The sequence below is a fragment of the Mercenaria mercenaria genome, chromosome 14, assembly GCF_021730395.1.
Source record: "Mercenaria mercenaria strain notata chromosome 14, MADL_Memer_1, whole genome shotgun sequence".
NCBI classification, from domain to species: Eukaryota; Metazoa; Mollusca; class Bivalvia; order Venerida; family Veneridae; genus Mercenaria; species Mercenaria mercenaria.
In genome coordinates, this window is record NC_069374.1 from 33014957 (window position 1) to 33035378 (window position 20422).

At 37.7% G+C, this 20422-nt stretch overlaps 1 protein-coding gene across 5 annotated transcripts in view; it reads left to right on the top strand.

Moving 5' to 3' along the window:
• Window positions 1-17853, top strand: part of LOC128548437 (cytochrome P450 4F6-like) — a 35191-nt gene extending 17338 nt beyond the window's left edge. For all 5 annotated transcript variants that reach the window (XM_053523231.1, XM_053523230.1, XM_053523229.1 and 2 more), the window contains exons 6-11: window positions 1813-1942; window positions 4054-4183; window positions 6106-6233; window positions 9123-9273; window positions 10694-10759; window positions 14501-17853. In XM_053523231.1, coding sequence (XP_053379206.1) covers window positions 1813-1942; window positions 4054-4183; window positions 6106-6233; window positions 9123-9273; window positions 10694-10759; window positions 14501-14606 — 711 coding nt within the window. In that variant the 3' untranslated portion in view covers window positions 14607-17853. The remainder of the gene's footprint in view (window positions 1-1812; window positions 1943-4053; window positions 4184-6105; window positions 6234-9122; window positions 9274-10693; window positions 10760-14500) is intronic.
• Window positions 17854-20422: the final 2569 nt, after the last annotated feature.

The window sequence follows — 20422 nt, forward strand, 5'->3', positions numbered from 1 at the left end:
AATGCTGAGATTTGAGACCAGTTTAGTCCAGCATCTGATTGGTTGTTTCTGAGTTCAGTTTTAAAACTGACCAATCATAAGGCTATATTCTGAGACTTAGTTTTATAAGTTCAGGAGAAATTCTGATTCAGTTTTGACTTAATCCATGTATACTATTTTTATGCCCCCGAAGGGAGGCATATAGTTTTTGAACCGTCTGTCGGTCTGTCTGTCAGTCTGTCCGCAATTTTCCTGTCCGGTCCATATCTTTGTCGTCGATGGATGGATTTTCAAATAACTTGGCATGAATGTGTACCACAGTAAGACGACGTGTCGCGTGCAAGACCCATGTCCGTAGCTCAAAGGTCAAGGTCACACTTAGACATTAAAGGTCATTTTTCATGATAGTGCATTCGTGTCCGGTCCATATCTTTGTCATCGATGGATGGATATTCAAATAACTTGGCATGAATGTGTACCACAGTAAGATGACGTGTCGTGCGCAAGACCCAGGTCCGTAGCTCAAAGGTCAAGGTCACACTTAGACGTTAAAGGTCATTTTTCGTGATAGTGCATTCGTGTCGGGTCCATATCTTTGTCATCCATGGATGGATTTTCAAATAACTTGGCATGAATATGTACCACAGTAAGACGACGTGTCATGCGCAAGACCCAAGTCCGTAGCTCGAAGGTCAAGGTCACACTTAGATGTTAAAGGTCATATTTCATGATAGTGCATTGATGGGCGTGTCCGGTCCATATCTTTGTCATTCATTCATGGATTTTAAAATTATTGGGCATGAATGTGTACCACAGTAAGACGACGTGTCGCGCGCAAGACCCAGGTCCGTAGGTCAAAGGTCCTAAACTCTAACCCTCGGCATAACTATTCATTTCAAGATGCACGGGGGCATGTGTCATCCTATGGAGACAGCTCTTGTTTTTCAGAATGAATGTGCAGGATCTATTGCAATCATTTGGAATGACCATGCTGGTTCACTGCCATTTGTATTCTTCAGCAGCTGATGTTTTTACTTAGCAAACATACAGCAAATAGAAAATAATCATTGTGCATTTCAAATTCAAAAAAATTCTGAACAGGAAATTTTTCAACAGAGGCCCTGAAGTATTTCTTTTTCTCTGATTATAGTAATATTAGGTTATTGTACCCCGCCTTTTCAGAAGAAAAAAAGGGGACATTGAAATAGGCTGCACCCTTTTGTCAGTAACACTTCATGTCTGGTTCACAACTCTGCCATCCATGAAGGGATTTTGAAATAACTTGGCACAAATAGTCCCCATGATGAGCCACCATTTCACACACAAGACCCAGACCCTTATCTCCAAGGTCGAGGTCACACTTAGAGGTTAAAGGTCAACAGGGTCTGTTTCATGTCTGGTCCTTATGTTCTACATAAAAAGGAAATGACATGTCATGTGCAAGATCCAGACCCCTAGCTCCAAGGTCAAGGTCACGGTCAAAGGTAACAAGGTCTGTTTTGTATTAGGTCCATAACTCTGCCATTCATCAAGGGATTTTGAAATTACTTGGCACAAAATTAATGTTCTACATAATGAGACGACATGACTGTCGTGTGCAAGACCAAGACCTCTTTCTCAAAGGTTAAGGTCACACTTAGAGGTCACAAGTTTATAGCATCTTTTCGTGTCTGGTCTGTAACTTATCATTCATTGTAGTACAAATGCCAAATGTTGATTTGAAGAGAAATGTAGGTATGATGTTATATCGTTTACAATGTAGTAGTTAGTGTTCTTATGATTGTTTTGCTTAACTCTGTGACAATATGAAATATTGAAGTTAAACCATTTTAGGAAAAAAGTGACAATTCCGACAGAAAATACCTAGATTTTTTGGACATACTCCTTACTGCCAAAGATGAAAATGGTCAGGGCCTGACACCCCTTGAAATCAGAAATGAAGTGGATACGTTTATGTTTGAAGGTAATAGTGCTTTATATTAAATTGTACATCTTACTAAGTTTTGTTTTTACTATTATATTAAGGCCTAAATGTAAAGCTGATAAGAGCAATAGAACTTTAATAGTAGAAACTTACTTAGACAAAAAATTAATTAAGACCTACTGTTTGGGTTACATTGCTTGATATAGATTTCTTTTTTTTTTTAATACTTGATGAAAAAAATGTTAATAATATTTATCATTCTCAAGAACTCATGTGGTAGTGATAGGAAATTATGCTAAAGTTTTGTGCAAGGATTTTGCTATGAAATATGTATATAAATTTTTGGCCATGAAATAAAAAACAATTAAAAATATCTTCAAAATTCAAATACATCTCCATCAACTGCTTGAGACCTGCATATATAGTGTGTTCTATATTTAATATTACTTTCTTGCAAAATAAAATAATTTTTCATATAACCATTTTACAGAAGTAGTCAATCAATCAGTAGATAATTATGTCTGGGGGAGGCATATTGTTTTGGCCCTGTCCGTCCGTACGTCCGCATGTCACACTTCATTTCCGAGCAATAACTGGAGAACCATTTGACCTAGAACCTTCAAACTTCATAGGTTGGTAGGGCTTATGGAGGAGACGACTCCTATTGTTTTTGGGGTCACTCCGTCAAAGGTCAAGGTCACAGGGGCCTGAACATGGAAAACCATTTCAGATCAATAACTCGAGAACGACTTGACCCAGAATGTTGAAACTTCATAGGATGATTGGTCATGCAGAGTAGATGACCCCTATTGATTTTGGGGTCACTCTGTTGAAGGTCAAGGTCACAGGGGCCTGAACATCGAAAACTGTTTCCAGTCAATAACTTGAGAACCTCTCGACCCAGAATATTGAAACTTTATAGGATGATTGTTCCTGCAGAGTAAATGACCCGTATTTGTTTTTGGGGTCACTCCATTAAAGGTCAAGGTCACAGGGGCCTGAACATTGATAACCTTTTCCGACCAATAACTTGAGAACCTCTTGACCCAGAATGTTGAAACTTCATAGGATGATTGAACATGCAGAGTAGATGACCCCTATTGATTTTGGGGTCACTCTGTTAAAGGTCACGGTCACAGGAGCCTGAACATTGAAAACAATTTCCGATCAATAACTTGAGAACCACTTGACCCTGAATGTTGAAACTTCATAGGATGATTGAACATGCAGAGTAGATGACCCCTATTGATTTTTGGGTCAGTCTATTAAAGGTCAAGGTCACAGGGGCCTGGTCATGTAAAATCATTTCTGGAAAATAACTTGAGAACCACTTGATCTAGAATGTTGAAACTTAATAGGATGATTGAACATGCAGAGTAGATGACCCCTATTTTTTTTTTTGGTCACTTGATCAAAGGTCAAGGTCACAGGAGCCTGAACAGTGACTTGAGAACCACTAGGCCAAGAGTGTTGAAACTTAGCGGGATGACTGGACATGCCAAGTAGATGATCCCTATTGCAGCCAACCATCAGTGTCTCTTTGACTTTCGCTCCTGACCCCTATTGACTTCTTGCCTATAGGACTTTGCATTGGGGGAGACATGCGCTTTTTTACAAAAGCAATTTCTAGTTTATTATGTAATTCTATATTTAGAAATGAAATGAGTAGAAATGAATGTATTACTAATAGACATACTGCTAGATTAACAGATGAAAGAGATTTATTAGTGACATTTATGCTTATATAATACTGACATCACCGTGTTTCATATTAACCTGTAAGACCTGAAATCCCTAAAACATTAAGTGGGATATTTTATGTTTTATAAAGTACCACCATTTTTCCAGTTTTACAGAATTTCAGAAATGCTTAAACAGTGCCTGAAGGAAATGCCCTATAAAATTAAAACGAGTTCTGGCGGGTGACCTATGTTTTTTCTTCTCTTGTTTGTCTTGGAAACGAATGTTCTTCAAGCTCACAGAGTATGAAAAAATCGCGCCTACATCCTTAATTTGCTTTGTGAAAAATAAATGTTTAACCCCAGGAGACATGAAAAATTATGACATTAATAGCCTTTGCATTTTGGAGAAAATTCATTTTGTAAATGACTGCACATGTTTTTCACATGTTGTTTTTTAACCTAATCTAGGTCATGATACAACGGCAAGTGCTATTTCATGGATTTTATATTCTCTTGCCAAATACCCAGAGTATCAGAGAAAATGTCAGGAAGAAATTGATGACCTATTACAGGGCCGGGACACAGATGATATAGAATGGTATATACATGTATAGTTTCATTCAAACCTACCAGTATTACAGAAGTCTGTCCTCCTTTACCTTGTCATAACTCTATAAAATTCCCTTCAATGAAAAGTCCCTTTATATAATAAACTGTTCATGAATAAAACTGACCAAAGTTTCATACAAGTAGCAGAGAGGCAAGACAAATTAGAAGACATACTAAGAATTCTTTCTTTTGTGTTTAATGTTGCACTGACACAATTATATGTTATATGGTGACTTTCCAGCTTTGATGATTGATGAAGACCCTGGGTGCCCCTCCCTGCATTATTTCATCATGGGCGGGCACCTGGGTAGTACCACTGACCTTCCGTAAGCCAGCTGAATAGCTTCCTTACATGAAGAATTCAACATCCTGAGTGAGGCTCGAACCCACATTGGCGAGGGGCAAGTGATTCAGTCAGTGTTCTTACCACTCGGCCAGGGAGGCCCCTCCATAAGAGGTCTCAACTTTCTTAAATAATTAAGCGTACGGACTATATATATAAAAATATAGGCTTGATCAGAATCAAATCTAGAGATGTATATATTGTATGGAATTCTTTATATATGAGCATTCGAAATCTCAAATTTGTTCAGGTCCTCTTGTCTTGAGTACTTCGTTAAGTTGTCCAGATCACTGGTTAGATTTCAGAACTTTGCAGAAAGTTTTAGTACTCAAATGAGGCTAGTTTAGCATATTTTTTTGATTGAACAAACAATATCTACAGATAGCAGTGATTTCTGTAAGAGGAACTTGTTCACAAAATTGTGTGAGCCTGTTTGGTTCTGTTTTGATAGGAAGGTGCGGTTGACACCTCACACCAAAGAAGCTGAGACTGTATTTGTGTATAATGTAGATTTTTTTATGCCCCCGAAGGGAGGCATATTAGTTTTCAACTGTCCGTCCGTTCGTTCGTTAGTTAGTTAGTTCGTTCGTCACAACGTTAACTTTTTGCATGAAGGCACTTTACTCACGAACCACTGCACCCAGGACCTTCAAACTTCACATGCTGACAGTACTTATTGAGTACACCAACCCTACTGACTTTGGGGTCACCAGGTGAAAGGTCAAGGTCACAGGGGTCAACGTTAACTTTTTGCATGAAGGCACTTTACTCACGAACCACAGCACCCAGGACCTTCAAACTTAACATGCTGATAGTACTTATTGAGTACACCACCCCTACTGACTTTGGGGTCACCAGGTGAAAGGTCAAGGTCACAGGGGTCAACGTTAACTTTTTGCATGAAGGCACTTTACTCGCGAACCACAGCACCCAGGACCTTCAGATTTCACGTGCTTATAGTACCTATTGAGTACACCACCCCTACTGACTTTGGGGTTACCAGGTCCAAGGTCAAGGTCACAAGGGCCAATGTTAACTTTTTGCCTGAAGGCACTTTACTCGCGAACCACTGCACCCAGGACCTTCAAACTTCACAGGCTGATAGTACTTATTGAGTACACCAGGCCTACTGACTTTGGGGTCAAAGGTCAAGGTCACAGGGGCCAACGTTAACTTTTTGCATGAAGGCACTTTACTCGTGAACCACTTCACCCAGGACCTTCAAACTTTACTTGCTGATAGTACTTTATTAGTACACCACTCCTACTGACTTTGGGGTCACCAGGTGAAAGGTCAAGGTCACAGGGGCCAACGTTAACTTTTTGCATGAAGGCACTTTACATGCGAACCACTTCACCCAGGACCTTCAAACTTCACATGCTGATAGTACTTATTGAGTACACCACCCCTACTGACTTTGGGGACACCAGGTCAAAGGTCAAGGTGCTGCGGGGGCATTTGTCACCATTAGTGACAGCTCTTGTTTCATTTCTGTTATTAAAAAATATATATCTGGCATTTATTTCTGTGATCTCTATAAATATACCTGTATTTGCTATATTCAACAGGTCAGATATACCAAAACTAGAGTATCTAACAATGTGTATAAAGGAAGGAATGAGGGATCACAGTCCTGTCCCTTTTATTCAGCGGGAGTTTACCCATGATTTCGAAATTGATGGAAAAACTTTCCCAGGTAATGTTGGAATTGGCATATTGATAATGAAGAAGAAGGGTGATAATCTGCTCTTTGATTAATCACCATATCTTTGATATTTAAAATGATTAGAGCGGAAACTGTAAAACCATTTAATTTTATCAGCATGAAATTTTGTGGTTTTTGTCAAAATGGTGCTATATTATGGGGATATTAAATTAATTCCTGGTTTTCAAAGATAAAATGAATGTGAATTTTATAAGTTTGCTGGGAATTTATTTCTTGAAACCATGAAATCCACAAAAAACTAGTCCTCATGAAAACTAAAGTTTACACAATACAGTCAAATACCGTTACCTCAATATTCAAAGGACTGCATTTAAATTGGATTAAAGATTAAATAACAAAAAAATCAAACGCACAAACTATTTATAATTAATACATCGCCGGACAACAGTTGATTTTCACACCTTACGAACAACAATATTTTTGACACACTGTGATAATGACGAAAACAGGTGTAAAAACAGTACAGCCTACAGAAAAGTTGACAGGACTGAAAAATCCTATCAAGCTAAACAAAATATCGAGCTGATGATAAATAATACAATTAAAATATATAGAGGAAAGTCAGGACCGACTTAAACACATTGTACTAACCGGAGTATCGAGCTAACTGATATTGAGGTAACGATATTCAACTGTACATGTTGCTCAAGGCCAAGTGAATGCCAGCTTTTTCTGTAAGATTATTTGAGATAAGATCCAGACTGTAATTGTTTTATGTGCTGTTTTGAATTATTTGTCTGGAAATAAGTCTAGTTTTAATTTGAAAGTTATTCTACAAAATCTACTATAAAATGAGTCATTTATTTAAGTTAGTAAATCTAAATGTTACCTTGCTAGCACTGAAAAAAAATTCTTCTGTTGAATTTAACATTTGAATTTAAGATATTAATGCCTGAATGTTGGCTAAGGCCTAAAAAAAAAATTCTTTGTTTCCGGTAACATGCTCAAAAAAATTAGGGTAGGTAGGTCGGAATTTTTTTTTTTTTTTTTTATATTTTTTTTTATTAAGGGAGACTTTTCTGAAATTATTTTTGTGTAAAAAAATGAATACAAATAAGGGGGTTATGCCTTTAGAGCATCAGTAAGTTGATTTCTAACATCACTGACCATGTTTAAAGCATAGAAAGTGCAGTTTTATAACTCTTTGTCAAAAAGTTGAAAAAATTATCCTCCAAGGCCGAACATTTAGGGTCGGGCCAAAGATTTAGGGTAGGTCGGGATACCAGAAACAAACAAATTTTTTTTACGCCTAATTATATATGGATTTAGAAGTTATTTTGTGCAAATAACTATTTTAGCCAGAGAATATGCTATGTACATGGTCCTGGTCTCTCGGGTCAAGGTCATTATTTAAATTTTTATTTATCCCCCCACCAAAGGGGATATTAGAAATGCTCTCCGTCCGTGCGTGCGTCAGCAACGATCTTTGTCCGGAGCATAACTCCAAAAGTACTTGAGGGATTTTCTTCAAACTTCATACACTGATAGAACACATTGGGAGGAAGTGCAGTATGCAAGAACAATAACTCTACCTTGCCTATTTTTTGAGTTATTCCCCTTTATCTTATTTTCTTAAAAAAATTTGTCTGGAGCATAACTCCAAAAGTACTGGAGGGATTTTCTTCAAGATTCATACACTGGTAGAACACATTGGGAGGAAGTGCAGTGTGCAAGAACAATTACTCTACCTTGCCTATTTTTTGAGTTATTCCCCTTTATCATATTTTCTTAAAAAAATTTGTCCGGAGCATATCTTCTTCATGCATGGAGGGATTTTGATATATCTTGGCACAAATGTTTACCACCACGAGGCGGAGTGTCATACGCAAGAACCAGGTCCCTAGGTCTAAGGTCAAGGTCACATTTAGAGGTCAAAGGATACAAGAATAAAAACCTTGTCCGGAGCATTTCTTCTTCATGCATTGAGGGATTTTGATATAACTTGGCACAAATGTTCACCACCACGAGATGGAGTGTCATGCGCAAGATCCAGGTCACTAGGCCTAAGGTCAAGGTCACACTTAGAGGCCAAAGGTCAGATACAAGAATGACTTTGTCCGAAGCTTTAAATAGCTTTTATTGTAACTTTTTCATTACTAGTCGTAGGGAAAAATCAAGACCACTTTTCTGTAGTACAACAAACATGCTAAATCCAATTTTGAGGTGTATTTTGACCAGTCTCTTTCTGATAAAGATTTTTGTGTGGACTTGCAATTTTTTTTTTTTTTTTTTTTTTTTTTTTAAAGATTAACTTCCCTTAGTTGTTACTATAAATAACTTATATTGTAACATTTTTATAATTGACCCTAGGGAAAAAACAAGACCACTTTTCTGTGGTACAGCATAGATGTTACTCTCCAGTTTTAGGTGTATTTTATTAATTTTATTATATATAAGGTATCTCTACCTAGTAAGGAGTTTTTTTGTGGACTTTAAAAAACAAAAGACTTACAATGATTACTAAACAACCACGAAATTAACATTCCATTTGCAAATACAGCTGCTAGAGTAAAGAAATTTGCTTTGACGGGCATATATTGTGACATTCTGGCACTCTTGTTCCCTGTTAGCTTTCCATTCCTTCTTTTTACAGTAGCCATATAGAAAAACATCATAGCTATACTCTTCATGAAAATTAATAAAATTTAGCAGTAAACCACCTCACTACTGACTTATTCTTTCTTCCACATCTTAAAACCCCTGATGCGGACCACATCCTTCAATTATGATATGCCCGGTGGGGGGATTAGCCATGTCTGACATGGCTCTTGTTTATTTTGCGCATACAACTTTAGCATTCTTGGGCACGCTTCAGGGGTATTTGTCACTAATAGTGACAGCTCTTGTTTTATATTGCAGCTGGTACCACAGTATCTTTACACATATTTGGTCTCCATCATAACAAGAATGTTTGGGAGAACCCCATGGAGTTTATACCTGAGAGGTTCTCCAAGGAGAATGTAGCCAAGATGGACACATTTCAGTTTGTGCCTTTTTCTGCTGGACCAAGGTTTGTGTAATATTTGTAGTTTGTAATTGAAAAATGAAATTTTAATAATATTTCATTAAGTTAAACAGTCCTTTTACTTAAATAAACATGGCATTGAACCTGTCAGCGTGAACCTGTCTAATTGCAATATGCTTTGAAAGCAAACAGCATGGATCCTGACCAGACTGCGTGGATGCGCAGGCTGGTCTGGATCAATGCTGGTTGCAAATGCACTATGTTGGTTTTCTCATTGTGTGGCTCATATAAAGAACACTAATCAATAAATACCTTGTTTATGACTGTTGTGTTTAAAGTTTCATTTAGGGGCCTCCTTGGCCAAGTGGTTACCATCACTGACTTCAAATCTTTCACCCCTCTTCAGTGCGCGGGTTCAAAACCCCGCTTGGGTTGTAGAATTCTTCATGTAGGGATGTCGTCCATCTGGCCTGAGGAAGGTTGGTAGTTCTACATAGGTGCTCCCCCTTGATGAAGTAATGCCAGGAGGGTTACCATGGATCATTCCACTATTTTCGAAAGATGGGAAAGTCGCCATATGACCTAAATTGTATCAATGTGACTCTAAATCAAACTAAACCAAAAAATACATAAAAAACTAAAGTTTCATTGATTTGTTGAGAAAACTGCATATACCCCAAAACAATGATTATTTGAAAATTTGATAATTTAAAGTGTAAAAAGGAGGAATGTTACATTCTGTGTAATACTATATAACTATTGCAGACTTGGGTTTCTTCCAATATTTAGTTTTCTTGACCTGCCTGAAATCAATTCTGACTTTCTCAAGCTGGTCAAAAACTACATATTGATCTCATTGTCAGTTTGCCATTGTATAATAATTTTTGATCACTTCTTCTCAAAATACCTATTAATAATTTGATTTGAGGTGCAGACTTGAAAAAAATCAAAGTGACTAATAAAAACAACACCAAGATTCCTTTATTAAAGTTGCAAACTGCATGAAAAAAATAATGCAGTATTCAACATCAGAAGATTTATTAAGCTGAAATTGGAACTAGAATAAAAAGTCAGTTTCGGAAGTTATCCGACTGGCTCCATAAGGCAGGTGGCTGCTTAGTGCAGCTGGCCACTGTAGCAGGTTCTACTATTGAGCCACGCCATGAGAAAACCAACATAGTGCGTTTGCGACCAGCATAGTCCAGACCTGCCAGCGCATCCTCGCAGTCTGGTCAGGATTCATGCTGTTCACTTTCAAAGCCTATTGCAATTAGAGAAACCGTTAGCGAACATCATGGATCCTGACCAGACTGCGCGGATGCGCAGGCTGGTCTGGATCCATGCTGGTCGCAAATGCACTATGTTGGTTTTCTCATGGTGCAGCTCATATATTTTTGTTTTGAGTTTTACGCCATTTTCAACAGTATTTCAGTTATGTAACGGCGGGTCTACTGTATATTTTCAGGAATTGCATTGGCCAGCATTTTGCTATGAATGAAGAGAAAGTTATCATCAGTAAATTGTTAAGAAGGTAAGTTACTGGTTAACATTCAAACACGACATAAAAGCACACTATATGGAGTTAAAACATAGTTTTTATTAGCTCACCTGTCACATAGTGACAAGGTGAGCTTTTGTGATCACCCTTCGTCCGTCGTCAGTCCGTCGGTCCGTCCGTTCCTTTCTTGAACTGGCCAGATCCCATTACAGGTTCCAGAGTTATGGCCCTGACAACTTGTATCACCATAAGATCTCGGTTCCTTTCTTGAACTGGTCAGATTCCGCTATGGGTTCCAGAGTTATGGCCCCTGAAAGGGCCATAATTAGCTTTTTTGACCTTGTCTGCACAATAGCAGCTTCATTTATGATTTTATTTTAACCAAACTTGCACACAACTTGTATCACCATATGATCTTGGTTCCTTTCTTGAATTGGCTAGATTCCATTATGGGTTCCAGAGTGATGGCCCCTGAAAGGGCCAGAATTAGCTATTTTGACCTTGTCTGCACAGCAGCAGCTTCATTTATGATTTGAATTTAATCAAACTTGCACAAAACTTGTGTCACCATAAGATCTCGGTTCCTTTCTTGAACCGGCCAAATCCCATAATGGATTCAAGAGTTATGGACCCTGAAAAGGCCAAAATTAGCTATTTTGACCTTGTCTGCACAATAGCAGCTTCATTTATGATTTGATTTTAACCAATCTTGCACAAAACTTGTATCACCACAAGATCTTGGTTCCTTTCTTGAACTGGTCAGATTCCTTCATGGGTTCCAGAGTTATGGCCCCTTAAAGGTCCAAAATTGGCTATTTCGGCTTTTGCAGCCATATAGAGACTTCATTTATGGTTTTATTTGATACAAACTTCCAAAATATCTTCAACAACAATAAATCTTGGATTCCATGACAAATCAGATCCATTCGTAGGTTCCAGAGTTATTTATATCTGATTACCTCCCCTGATTGTAATCAAAATGGATTTATATCAGTAAGTACTTATAGGACTTATTTGAAATTTCATTAGTGTCATTAGTTGGACTGAGCAAATGAGGGTAGATAACTATGGACTGATTTTATGTCAAATTACCTCCCTTTATTTCAAATTAAAATGGGTATATCTCCATAACTAATGAAGATACTGATCTGAAATTTCATTTATGTTAATAGATTTTTTGGCAGATCCTTCTTTTGTTAACTTACAATCAGTTTTTTTTAATTACTTCCCTTTTACGTTACTATAAATAGCTTGTTTTAGTAACTTTTTTATTATTGGCCGTAGGGAAAAACCGAGACCACTTTTCTGTGGTACAACATGGATGGTACCTCCAATTTTTAGGTGTATTTTGACATATCTGTACCTTGTAAGAATTTTTTTTTTCTTTTTGGTTTCATTTCTTCACTTTGTTGTTCCTGTCCTTTGGACTTAGATATTTTTTCTGAGGACCTTCTTGTCCTCAAGTGCAGTGATAACAGGTGAGCGATATAGGGCCATCATAGCCCTCTTGTTTGGAGGTGGTTTTATTCACAAGTTGAAATACATTTCATATTGATCCACCTTGGAACAACAGTAGTGGTCCTTGGAGACAAGTTTTCTTTGTTCACAGGTGTTTTTTAGGGCAAGTTTTTCTGTACAAATGGCATATTTGTTCTTGCATACCGGACAGGATTTTCCCTGTGCTTTTCTGGTGCTTTCATTTTACACCCCTATGTGTAAGATCAAGTGCTGTAATTTGTGAATGAATGAGACAATCTATACGCTACTGTAATAAGATAATGCTTAAAAGAAAAACCTCAGTAATTGTTTTACTTTATATCTTCTACTAATTTAAGTATATGGCATGCAAGAAAAGAATCTATCTTTGGTTGAAGGTGCAGATGGAAATATCTGGCTTTCGGGGTAACTATTTGTGCGGAATTGGCAGAGCATCATTACTGCCTAAATACGTATGTAGTTACCCTCAAGCAGGATATTTCCATCTTCAACTACAACCAGTGGAAGAATCTTATAATTTTACTGGATAGTCTAATTATGTCTCCCACCACACAGTGGTGTGGGAGACATATTGATTTACTCCAGTCTGTGTGTGTGTGTGTGTCTGTGTGTGTATGTCTCCCACCACACAGTGGTGTGGGAGACATATTGATTAACTCAAGTCTCTGTGTGTCTGTGTGTCCGTCACAAAGCTTGTCCACACTCTAAGTCGAACATTTCTCATCTGATTTTCACCAAACTTGAACAAAATGTGTTTGACCATAAGACCTCGGCCAAGTTCGATAACTAGCCAAATCGGTCCAGGCGTCTTGGAGTTATGGCCCTTGAATTACCAAAAATCAGTCTTTTTACTCTTGTCCGCACTCTAATTCGAATATTTCTCATCCAATCTTCACCAAACTTGAACAAAATGTGTTTGACCATAAGACCTCGGCCAAGTTCGATACCTAGCCAAATCGGTCCAGGCATTTTGGAGTTATGGTCCTTGAATTATCGAAAAATTGGCCTTTTTACTCATGTCCACACTCTTAATCAAACATTTCTCATCCGATCTTCACCAAGCTTGAACAAAATGTGTTTGACCATGAGACCTCAGCCAGGTTTGATAACTAGCCAAATCGGTCAAGGCATTTTGGAGTTACGGCCCTTGAATTACCGAAAAATCAGCCTTTTTACTCTTGTCCTCACTCTAAGTCAAACATTTCTCATCCGATCTTCACCAAACTTGAACAAAATGTGTTTAACCATGAGACCTCGGCCAAGTTCGATAACTAGCCAAATCGGTCCAGGCATTTAGAGTTACGGCCCTTGAATTACCGGAAAAATCCGTCTGTTTACTCTTGTCTGCTCTCTAAGTCGAACATTTCTCATCCGATCTTCACCAAACTTGAACAAAATGTGTTTGGCCATGAGACCTTACCCAAGTTTGATAACTAGCCAAATCCGCCCAGGCACTTTTGATTTATGGCCCTTGAATTACTGATTGGATCCACTCATCCAGACCATCTAATTGGATCCACTCGTCTAAAACATCTAGAGAAACTAACATTTTTTCATAGGGGCAGTTGTGGGAGACATGCGCTTTTCTCAAAAGCATCTCTAGTTCCCATTGTGTCCCAAGACTTTTCACAACATCCCCATGTTAACAAAAATCTTCAACTGTAATTATAGGACACTGAGAATATTTAATGAATATGTGAACATGTGCTAAAACTACTTGACAAACTTCTAGACATCTACATTCATATTGTAATTTTGTCTCCCACCACACAGTGGTGTGGGAGACATAGTGATTTACTCCTGTCTGTCTGTGTGTCTGTCACAAAGCTTGTCCGCTCTTTAAGTCGAACATTTCTCATCCGATCTTCACCAAACTTGAACAGATTTGTTTGCCAATAAGTGCTCGGCCAAGTTCAATATCTAGCCAAATCGGTCCAGGCACTTCGGAATTATGGCCCTTGAATTACCAAAAATGCTCAGATTTCTTGCGCATTTTTGACCTCAAAAGGATGTCTATACTACTTTAAAAGTTGTATAGGGGTCCTTTTGGTATCAAAAAAGCGCATGCACATGTGCTCTAAGTAAACAGTATATAAAGACGGACTTACTATTTAGATGATTAGACAGTTGTGGGAGACATGCGCTTTTCTCAGAAGCGTCTCTAGTTTTTAGTTCATTCAGTAGTTATCTCCCTTCCACCATAAACATTTTTATTTATGTTTATAGTCTGTTTAAAGATGAAGTATCATCATTTCCATCTAAAATTTATACTTTCAGATATTGGTTTGAGCTTGATGAAACCCACGAGGTACGACGGAAGGTTGGGGCAGTGATGCGAGCAGAAAACGGCATGTACATGTATGTTACGCCAAGGGATGTGTGAAGAAATATGCACAGTGCCAATAAACAAATTCTGTGATAGCTTTAGCATTAAACTTTTTAAGTTGATTTGAAAAATTTATATACAGTTGAAACTCGGTATCTTGAATTCCAAGTGATCAAGCATTTTACTTCGAGATAACTGAAATTTGACTTAAATGATTTTTTTTTTGCGTTTTGGGAACGGGACTTGAAAATATTTTTGAGGTAACCAGAAGTTTAAGATAAGCGGGTATAAGATATCAAGTTTTAATTAGCTGTATATTGGAAATACATGTAGAAAGCATATTTCTAGGTTTAATGAAAAATAAAAGTAGCATCTGTTTAACTGTGATGCAACTATGTATTAAGTATGTATAAGTGACCTTTTAACATAGGTTTAAAACACAGAAAAAAATCACCTGTTTCTCGAGGTAGCTTATATATTTGGAATTCACATATGATTTTGTAAATTTCCTAAATAAAACAGAGAAAGCCCTATTTGAGAGTACTGTGAAACTTGATAACATATCCTAGTCAATATGTTTGTTATTTAGAGTAACAAAAATGGAGACTTTATTTTGCACAGTTTTGCTGTGTTTGAAACGACAGTTCATATTTCAAATGAAATTTGAAAAGTAATAATCCATCGCATATAACAAACACTGCATTGCTGGAATATGTAAAAGCATTCTATTATATTAAAAAGGTTAAATATTGGCTAAAATTGATACCGGATCACAGCACTGTTTTTAGCAAACCAAAAGTGGAATTACCAAGATGTCGGAATCAAGTTTTCCAAATGTCAAAACATACAAATGGTATGATATGAAAATTAACTGAAGTATCAGTAATTTTACGTAGTTTTGTCAAGACTTTATATAAGATTTATAAGTAATTTTTAGCTCACCTGAGCAATGCTCAGGTGAGTTTTTCTGATCGCTCGATGTCCGGCGTCCGTCGTCCGTCGTCTGTCGTCTGTCAACATTTAGCTTGTGTATGCTATAGAGGCTGTATTTTTCAATTAATCTTCATGAATATTGGTCAGGATGATAACCTTGATGAAATCTAGGCCGAGTTCGAAAATGGGTCATCTCGGGTCAAAAACTAGGTCACTAGGTCAAATCAAAGAAAAACCTTGTGTATGCGATAGAGGCTGTATTTTTCAATTGATCTTCATGAATATTGGTCAGAATGATAACCTTGATGAAATCTAGGCCGAGTTCGAAAATGGGTCATCTCGGGTCAAAAACTAGGTCACTAGGTCAAATCAAAGAAAAACCTTGTGCATGCGATAGAGGCGGTATTTTTCAATTGATCTTCATGAATTTTGGTCAGAATGATTACCTTGATCAAATCTAGGCCGAGTTCGAAAATGGGTCATCTGGAATCAAAAACTAGGTCACTAGGTCAAGTCAAGGAAAAACCTTGTGTATGCGATAGAGGCTGTATTTGTCAATTGATCTTCATGAATTTTGGTCAGAATGATTACCTTGATGAAAATTAGACCAAGTTCGAAAATGGGTCATCTGGGGTCAAAAACTAGGTCACTAGGTCAAATCAAAGAAAAACCTTGTGTATGCAATAGAGACTGTATTTTTCAACTGATCTTCATGAAATTTAGCCAGAATGATTACCTTGATAAAATCTAGGCCGAGTTCGAAAATGGGTCATCTGGGGTCAAAAACTAGGTCACTAGGTCAAATCGAAGAAAAACCTTGTGTATGCAATAGAGGATGTATTTTTCAATTGATCTTCATGAAATTTGGTCAGAGTGATTGCCTTGATGAAATCTAGGTCGAGTTTGAATATGGGTTATCTGAGGTCAAAAACTAGGTCACTAGGTCAAATTAAAGAAAAATCTTGTGTATGCAATAGAGACTGTTTTTTTCAATTGATTTTTATGAAATTTGGTCAGGATGATTGCCTTAATGAAATCTAGGTCGAATTTGAATATGGGTCATCTGAGGTCAAAAACTAGGTCACTTGGTCAAATCAAAGAAAAAACTTGTGTATGTGATAGGGGCTGTATTTTTCAATTGATCTTCATGAATTTTGGTCAGAATGATTGCCTTCATAAAATCTAGGTCGAGTTTGAACATGGGTCATCTAGGGTCAAAAACTAGGTCATATCTAAGTAAATGCTTGTTTTATCGCAAGAGACCAATTTTTTGGTCCAATCTTAATGAAAATTGGTCAGAATATTTGTTTCCATGAAATCACTAGGTCAAACATGTTTTACACTGTTATGGTGTGTTTCTTAGGTGAGCGACCTAGGGCCATCTTGGCCCTCTTGTTGTATATTTAGGTCTTGTCTGTCGCTATTTTGAGACCAAGTTTATGGACATATATTTTATTTAAAACTTATGCTTGCACAATTTGACAAACAAGGACTAATTTCTTATGAAAGCAGCATATGCATCAGATAAGTGATATCCAGTTTTTATGCCCCCACCATAAAATGGGGGGAGGGGCGGGGGGCCATATAGTGTTACCCCTGTCCGTATGTGTGTGTGTTCGGGAAAGGGTGGTGTTTGTGTCCGGGCCATCTGATCTTCACCAAACTTTGTGACAATGTTTATGGGCATATCTCGGCCAGGTTCGATAACCAGCAAAATCCCCCAAGGCACTCTTGAGTTATGGCCCTTGAATTACTTGAAAATCTGCATATTTAGCCTTGTCCGCCCTCTTAAGTTAAACAGTTTTCATCCGATCTTCACCAAACTTGCAGATAATGTTTGTCGGCATAATATCAAGTTCAGTAACCAGCCAAATTGCCGCGGGCACTCCTGAATTATGGCCCATGAATTACTCGAAATCTGCAAATTTAGCCTTGTCTGCTCTCTTTAAGTCGAACATTTTCATCTGATCTTCACCAGACTTGCTGACAATGTTTGTGGGAAAAGTATCTTGGCCAAGTTCGATAATCAGCCAAATCGCCCAAGGCACTCTTGGATTATGGCCCTTGAATTAGGCCAAATTCAATGACTGGCGTATTTTGTGACAGTCTGCCTCTCCTGTTTTTGATGAATTTATTATGGAAAACAGAGAAAATTGTTTGTTACCAGCCTTTCATGTTCTTTAGAATTATTTTTACATTTAGTTTTATAATCTACAAGTTGATTGAAAAACTGTATTACAAAAACTGTATAAAAAATCCCTTAAATTTATTCCAGGTTAATGATTCAATGCAAATCTGTTAATTTACTTTTCTTTGTACGGTTTAAATGTTCTGATTATATATTTTGCTACTATTAAAAGGTTGAAACATTTCAGGTTTTGTTATCATTTCAGCTTAAAAACCATATTTTTGTCCCATTATCTGATTGACAAACCTAACTTTCATACCTTCCTGGTTGACCAGTTACATAGATCAGCTGCCTGTACATCTCAAGGTTACTTGTTCATTGACCTGGCAAGGTAATTTTTCATTATTCCAGCTAGTTCTTTGTTCATTTTCCTGGCAAGGTAATTGTTCATTGTCCTGGCAAGGTAATTGTTCACTGTCCTGGCAAGGTAATTGATCATTATCCTAGCAAGGTAATTGTTCATTTTCCTGGCAATGTAGTTGATCATTATCCTAGCAAGGTAATTGTTCATTGTCCTGTCAAGGTAACTGTTCATTTTCCTGGCAAGATAATTGTTCACTGTCCTGTCAAGGTAGTTGTTCATTTTCCTGGCAAGATAATGTTCACTGTCCTGGCAAGGTAATTGTTCACTGTCCTGTCAAGGTAATTGTTCATTTTCCTAGCAAGGTAATTGTTCATTGTCCTAGCAAGGTAATTAGTCATTTTCCTAGCAAGGTAATTGTTCATTGTCCTGTCAAGGTAATTGTTCACTGTCCTAGCAAGGTAATTGTTCATTGTCCTAGCAAGGTAATTGTTCATTGTCCTAGCAAGGTAATTGTTCAGTATCCTGGCAAGGTAATTGTTTATTGTCCTGGCAAGGTAATTGCTCATTGTCCTGTCAAGGTAATTGTTCATTTTCCTGGCAAGGTAATTGTTCACTGTCCTGTCAAGGTAATTGTTCATTTTCCTGGCAAGATAATTGTTCACTGTCCTGTCAAGGTAATTGTTCATTGTCCTAGCAAGGTAATTGTTCACTGTCCTGGCAAGGTAATTGTTCATTGTCCTGTCAAGGTAATTGTTCACTGTCCTAGCAAGGTAATTGTTCATTGTCCTAGCAAGGTAATTGTTCATTGTCCTAGCAAGGTAATTGTTCAGTATCCTGGCAAGGTAATTGTTTATTGTCCTGGCAAGGTAATTGCTCATTGTCCTGTCAAGGTAGTTGTTCATTTTCCTGGCAAGATAATGTTCACTGTCCTGGCAAGGTAATTGTTCACTGTCCTGTCAAGGTAATTGTTCATTTTCCTAGCAAGGTAATTGTTCATTGTCCTAGCAAGGTAATTGTTCACTTTCCTAGCAAGGTAATTGTTCATTGTCCTGTCAAGGTAATTGTTCACTGTCCTAGCAAGGTAATTGTTCATTGTCCTAGCAAGGTAATTGTTCATTGTCCTAGCAAGGTAATTGTTCAGTATCCTGGCAAGGTAATTGTTTATTGTCCTGGCAAGGTAATTGCTCATTGTCCTGTCAAGGTAATTGTTCATTTTCCTGGCAAGGTAATTGTTCACTGTCCTGTCAAGGTAATTGTTCATTTTCCTGGCAAGATAATTGTTCACTGTCCTGTCAAGGTAATTGTTCATTGTCCTAGCAAGGTAATTGTTCACTGTCCTGGCAAGGTAATTGTTCATTGTCCTGGCAAGGTAATTGTTCACTGTCCTGTCATTGTCCTGACAAGGTAATTGTTCGTTGTCCTGGCAAGATAATTGTTCACTGTCCTGGCAAGGTAATTGTTCATTGTCCTGGCAAGATAATTGTTCACGGTCCTGGCAAGGTAATTGTTTATTTTCCTGGCAAGGTAATTGTTCACTGTCCTAGCAAGGTAATTGTTCATTGTCCTGGCAAGATAATTGTTCACTGTCCTGGCAAGGTAATTGTTCATTGTCCTGGCAAGATAATTGTTCACTGTCCTGGCAAGGTAATTGTTCATTATCCTGGCAAGGTAATTGTTCATTGTCCTAGAAAGGTAATTGTTCACTGTCCTGTCATTGTCCTAGTCAGGTAATTGTTCATTGTCCTGGCAAGATAATTGTTCACTGTCCTGGCAAGGTAATTGTTCATTGTCCTTGCAAGATAATTGTTCACTGTCCTGGCAAGGTAATTGTTCATTGTCCTGGCAAGATAATTGTTCACTGTCCTGGCAAGGTAATTGTTCATTTTCCTGGCAAGGTAATTGTTCATTGTCCTAGCAAGGAAATTGTTCACTGTCCTGTCATTGTCCTGGCAAGGTAATTGTTCATTGTCCTGGCAAGATAATTGTTCACTGTCCTGGCAAGGTAATTGTTCATTGTCCTAGCAAGATAATTGTTCACTGTCCTGGCAAGGTAATTGTTCATTTTCCTGGCAAGGTAATTGTTCACTGTCCTGGCAAGGTAATTGTTCATTGTCCTGGCAAGGTAATTGTTCATTTTCCTAGCAAGGTAATTGTTCATTATCCTGGCAAGGTTATTGTTCATTGTCCTAGCTAGGAAATTGTTCACTTTCCTGTCATTGTCCTGGCAAGGTAATTGTTTATTGTCCTGGCAAGATAATTGTTCACTGTCCTGGCAAGGTAATTGTTCATTTTCCTTGCAAGGTAATTGTTCACTGTCCTGGCAAGGTAATTGTTCATTGTCCTGGCAAGGTAATTGTTCATTTTCCTAGCAAGGTAATTGTTCATTGTCCTAGCAAGGTAATTGTTCATTGTTCTGGCAAGATACTTGTTCACTGTCCTGGCAAGGTA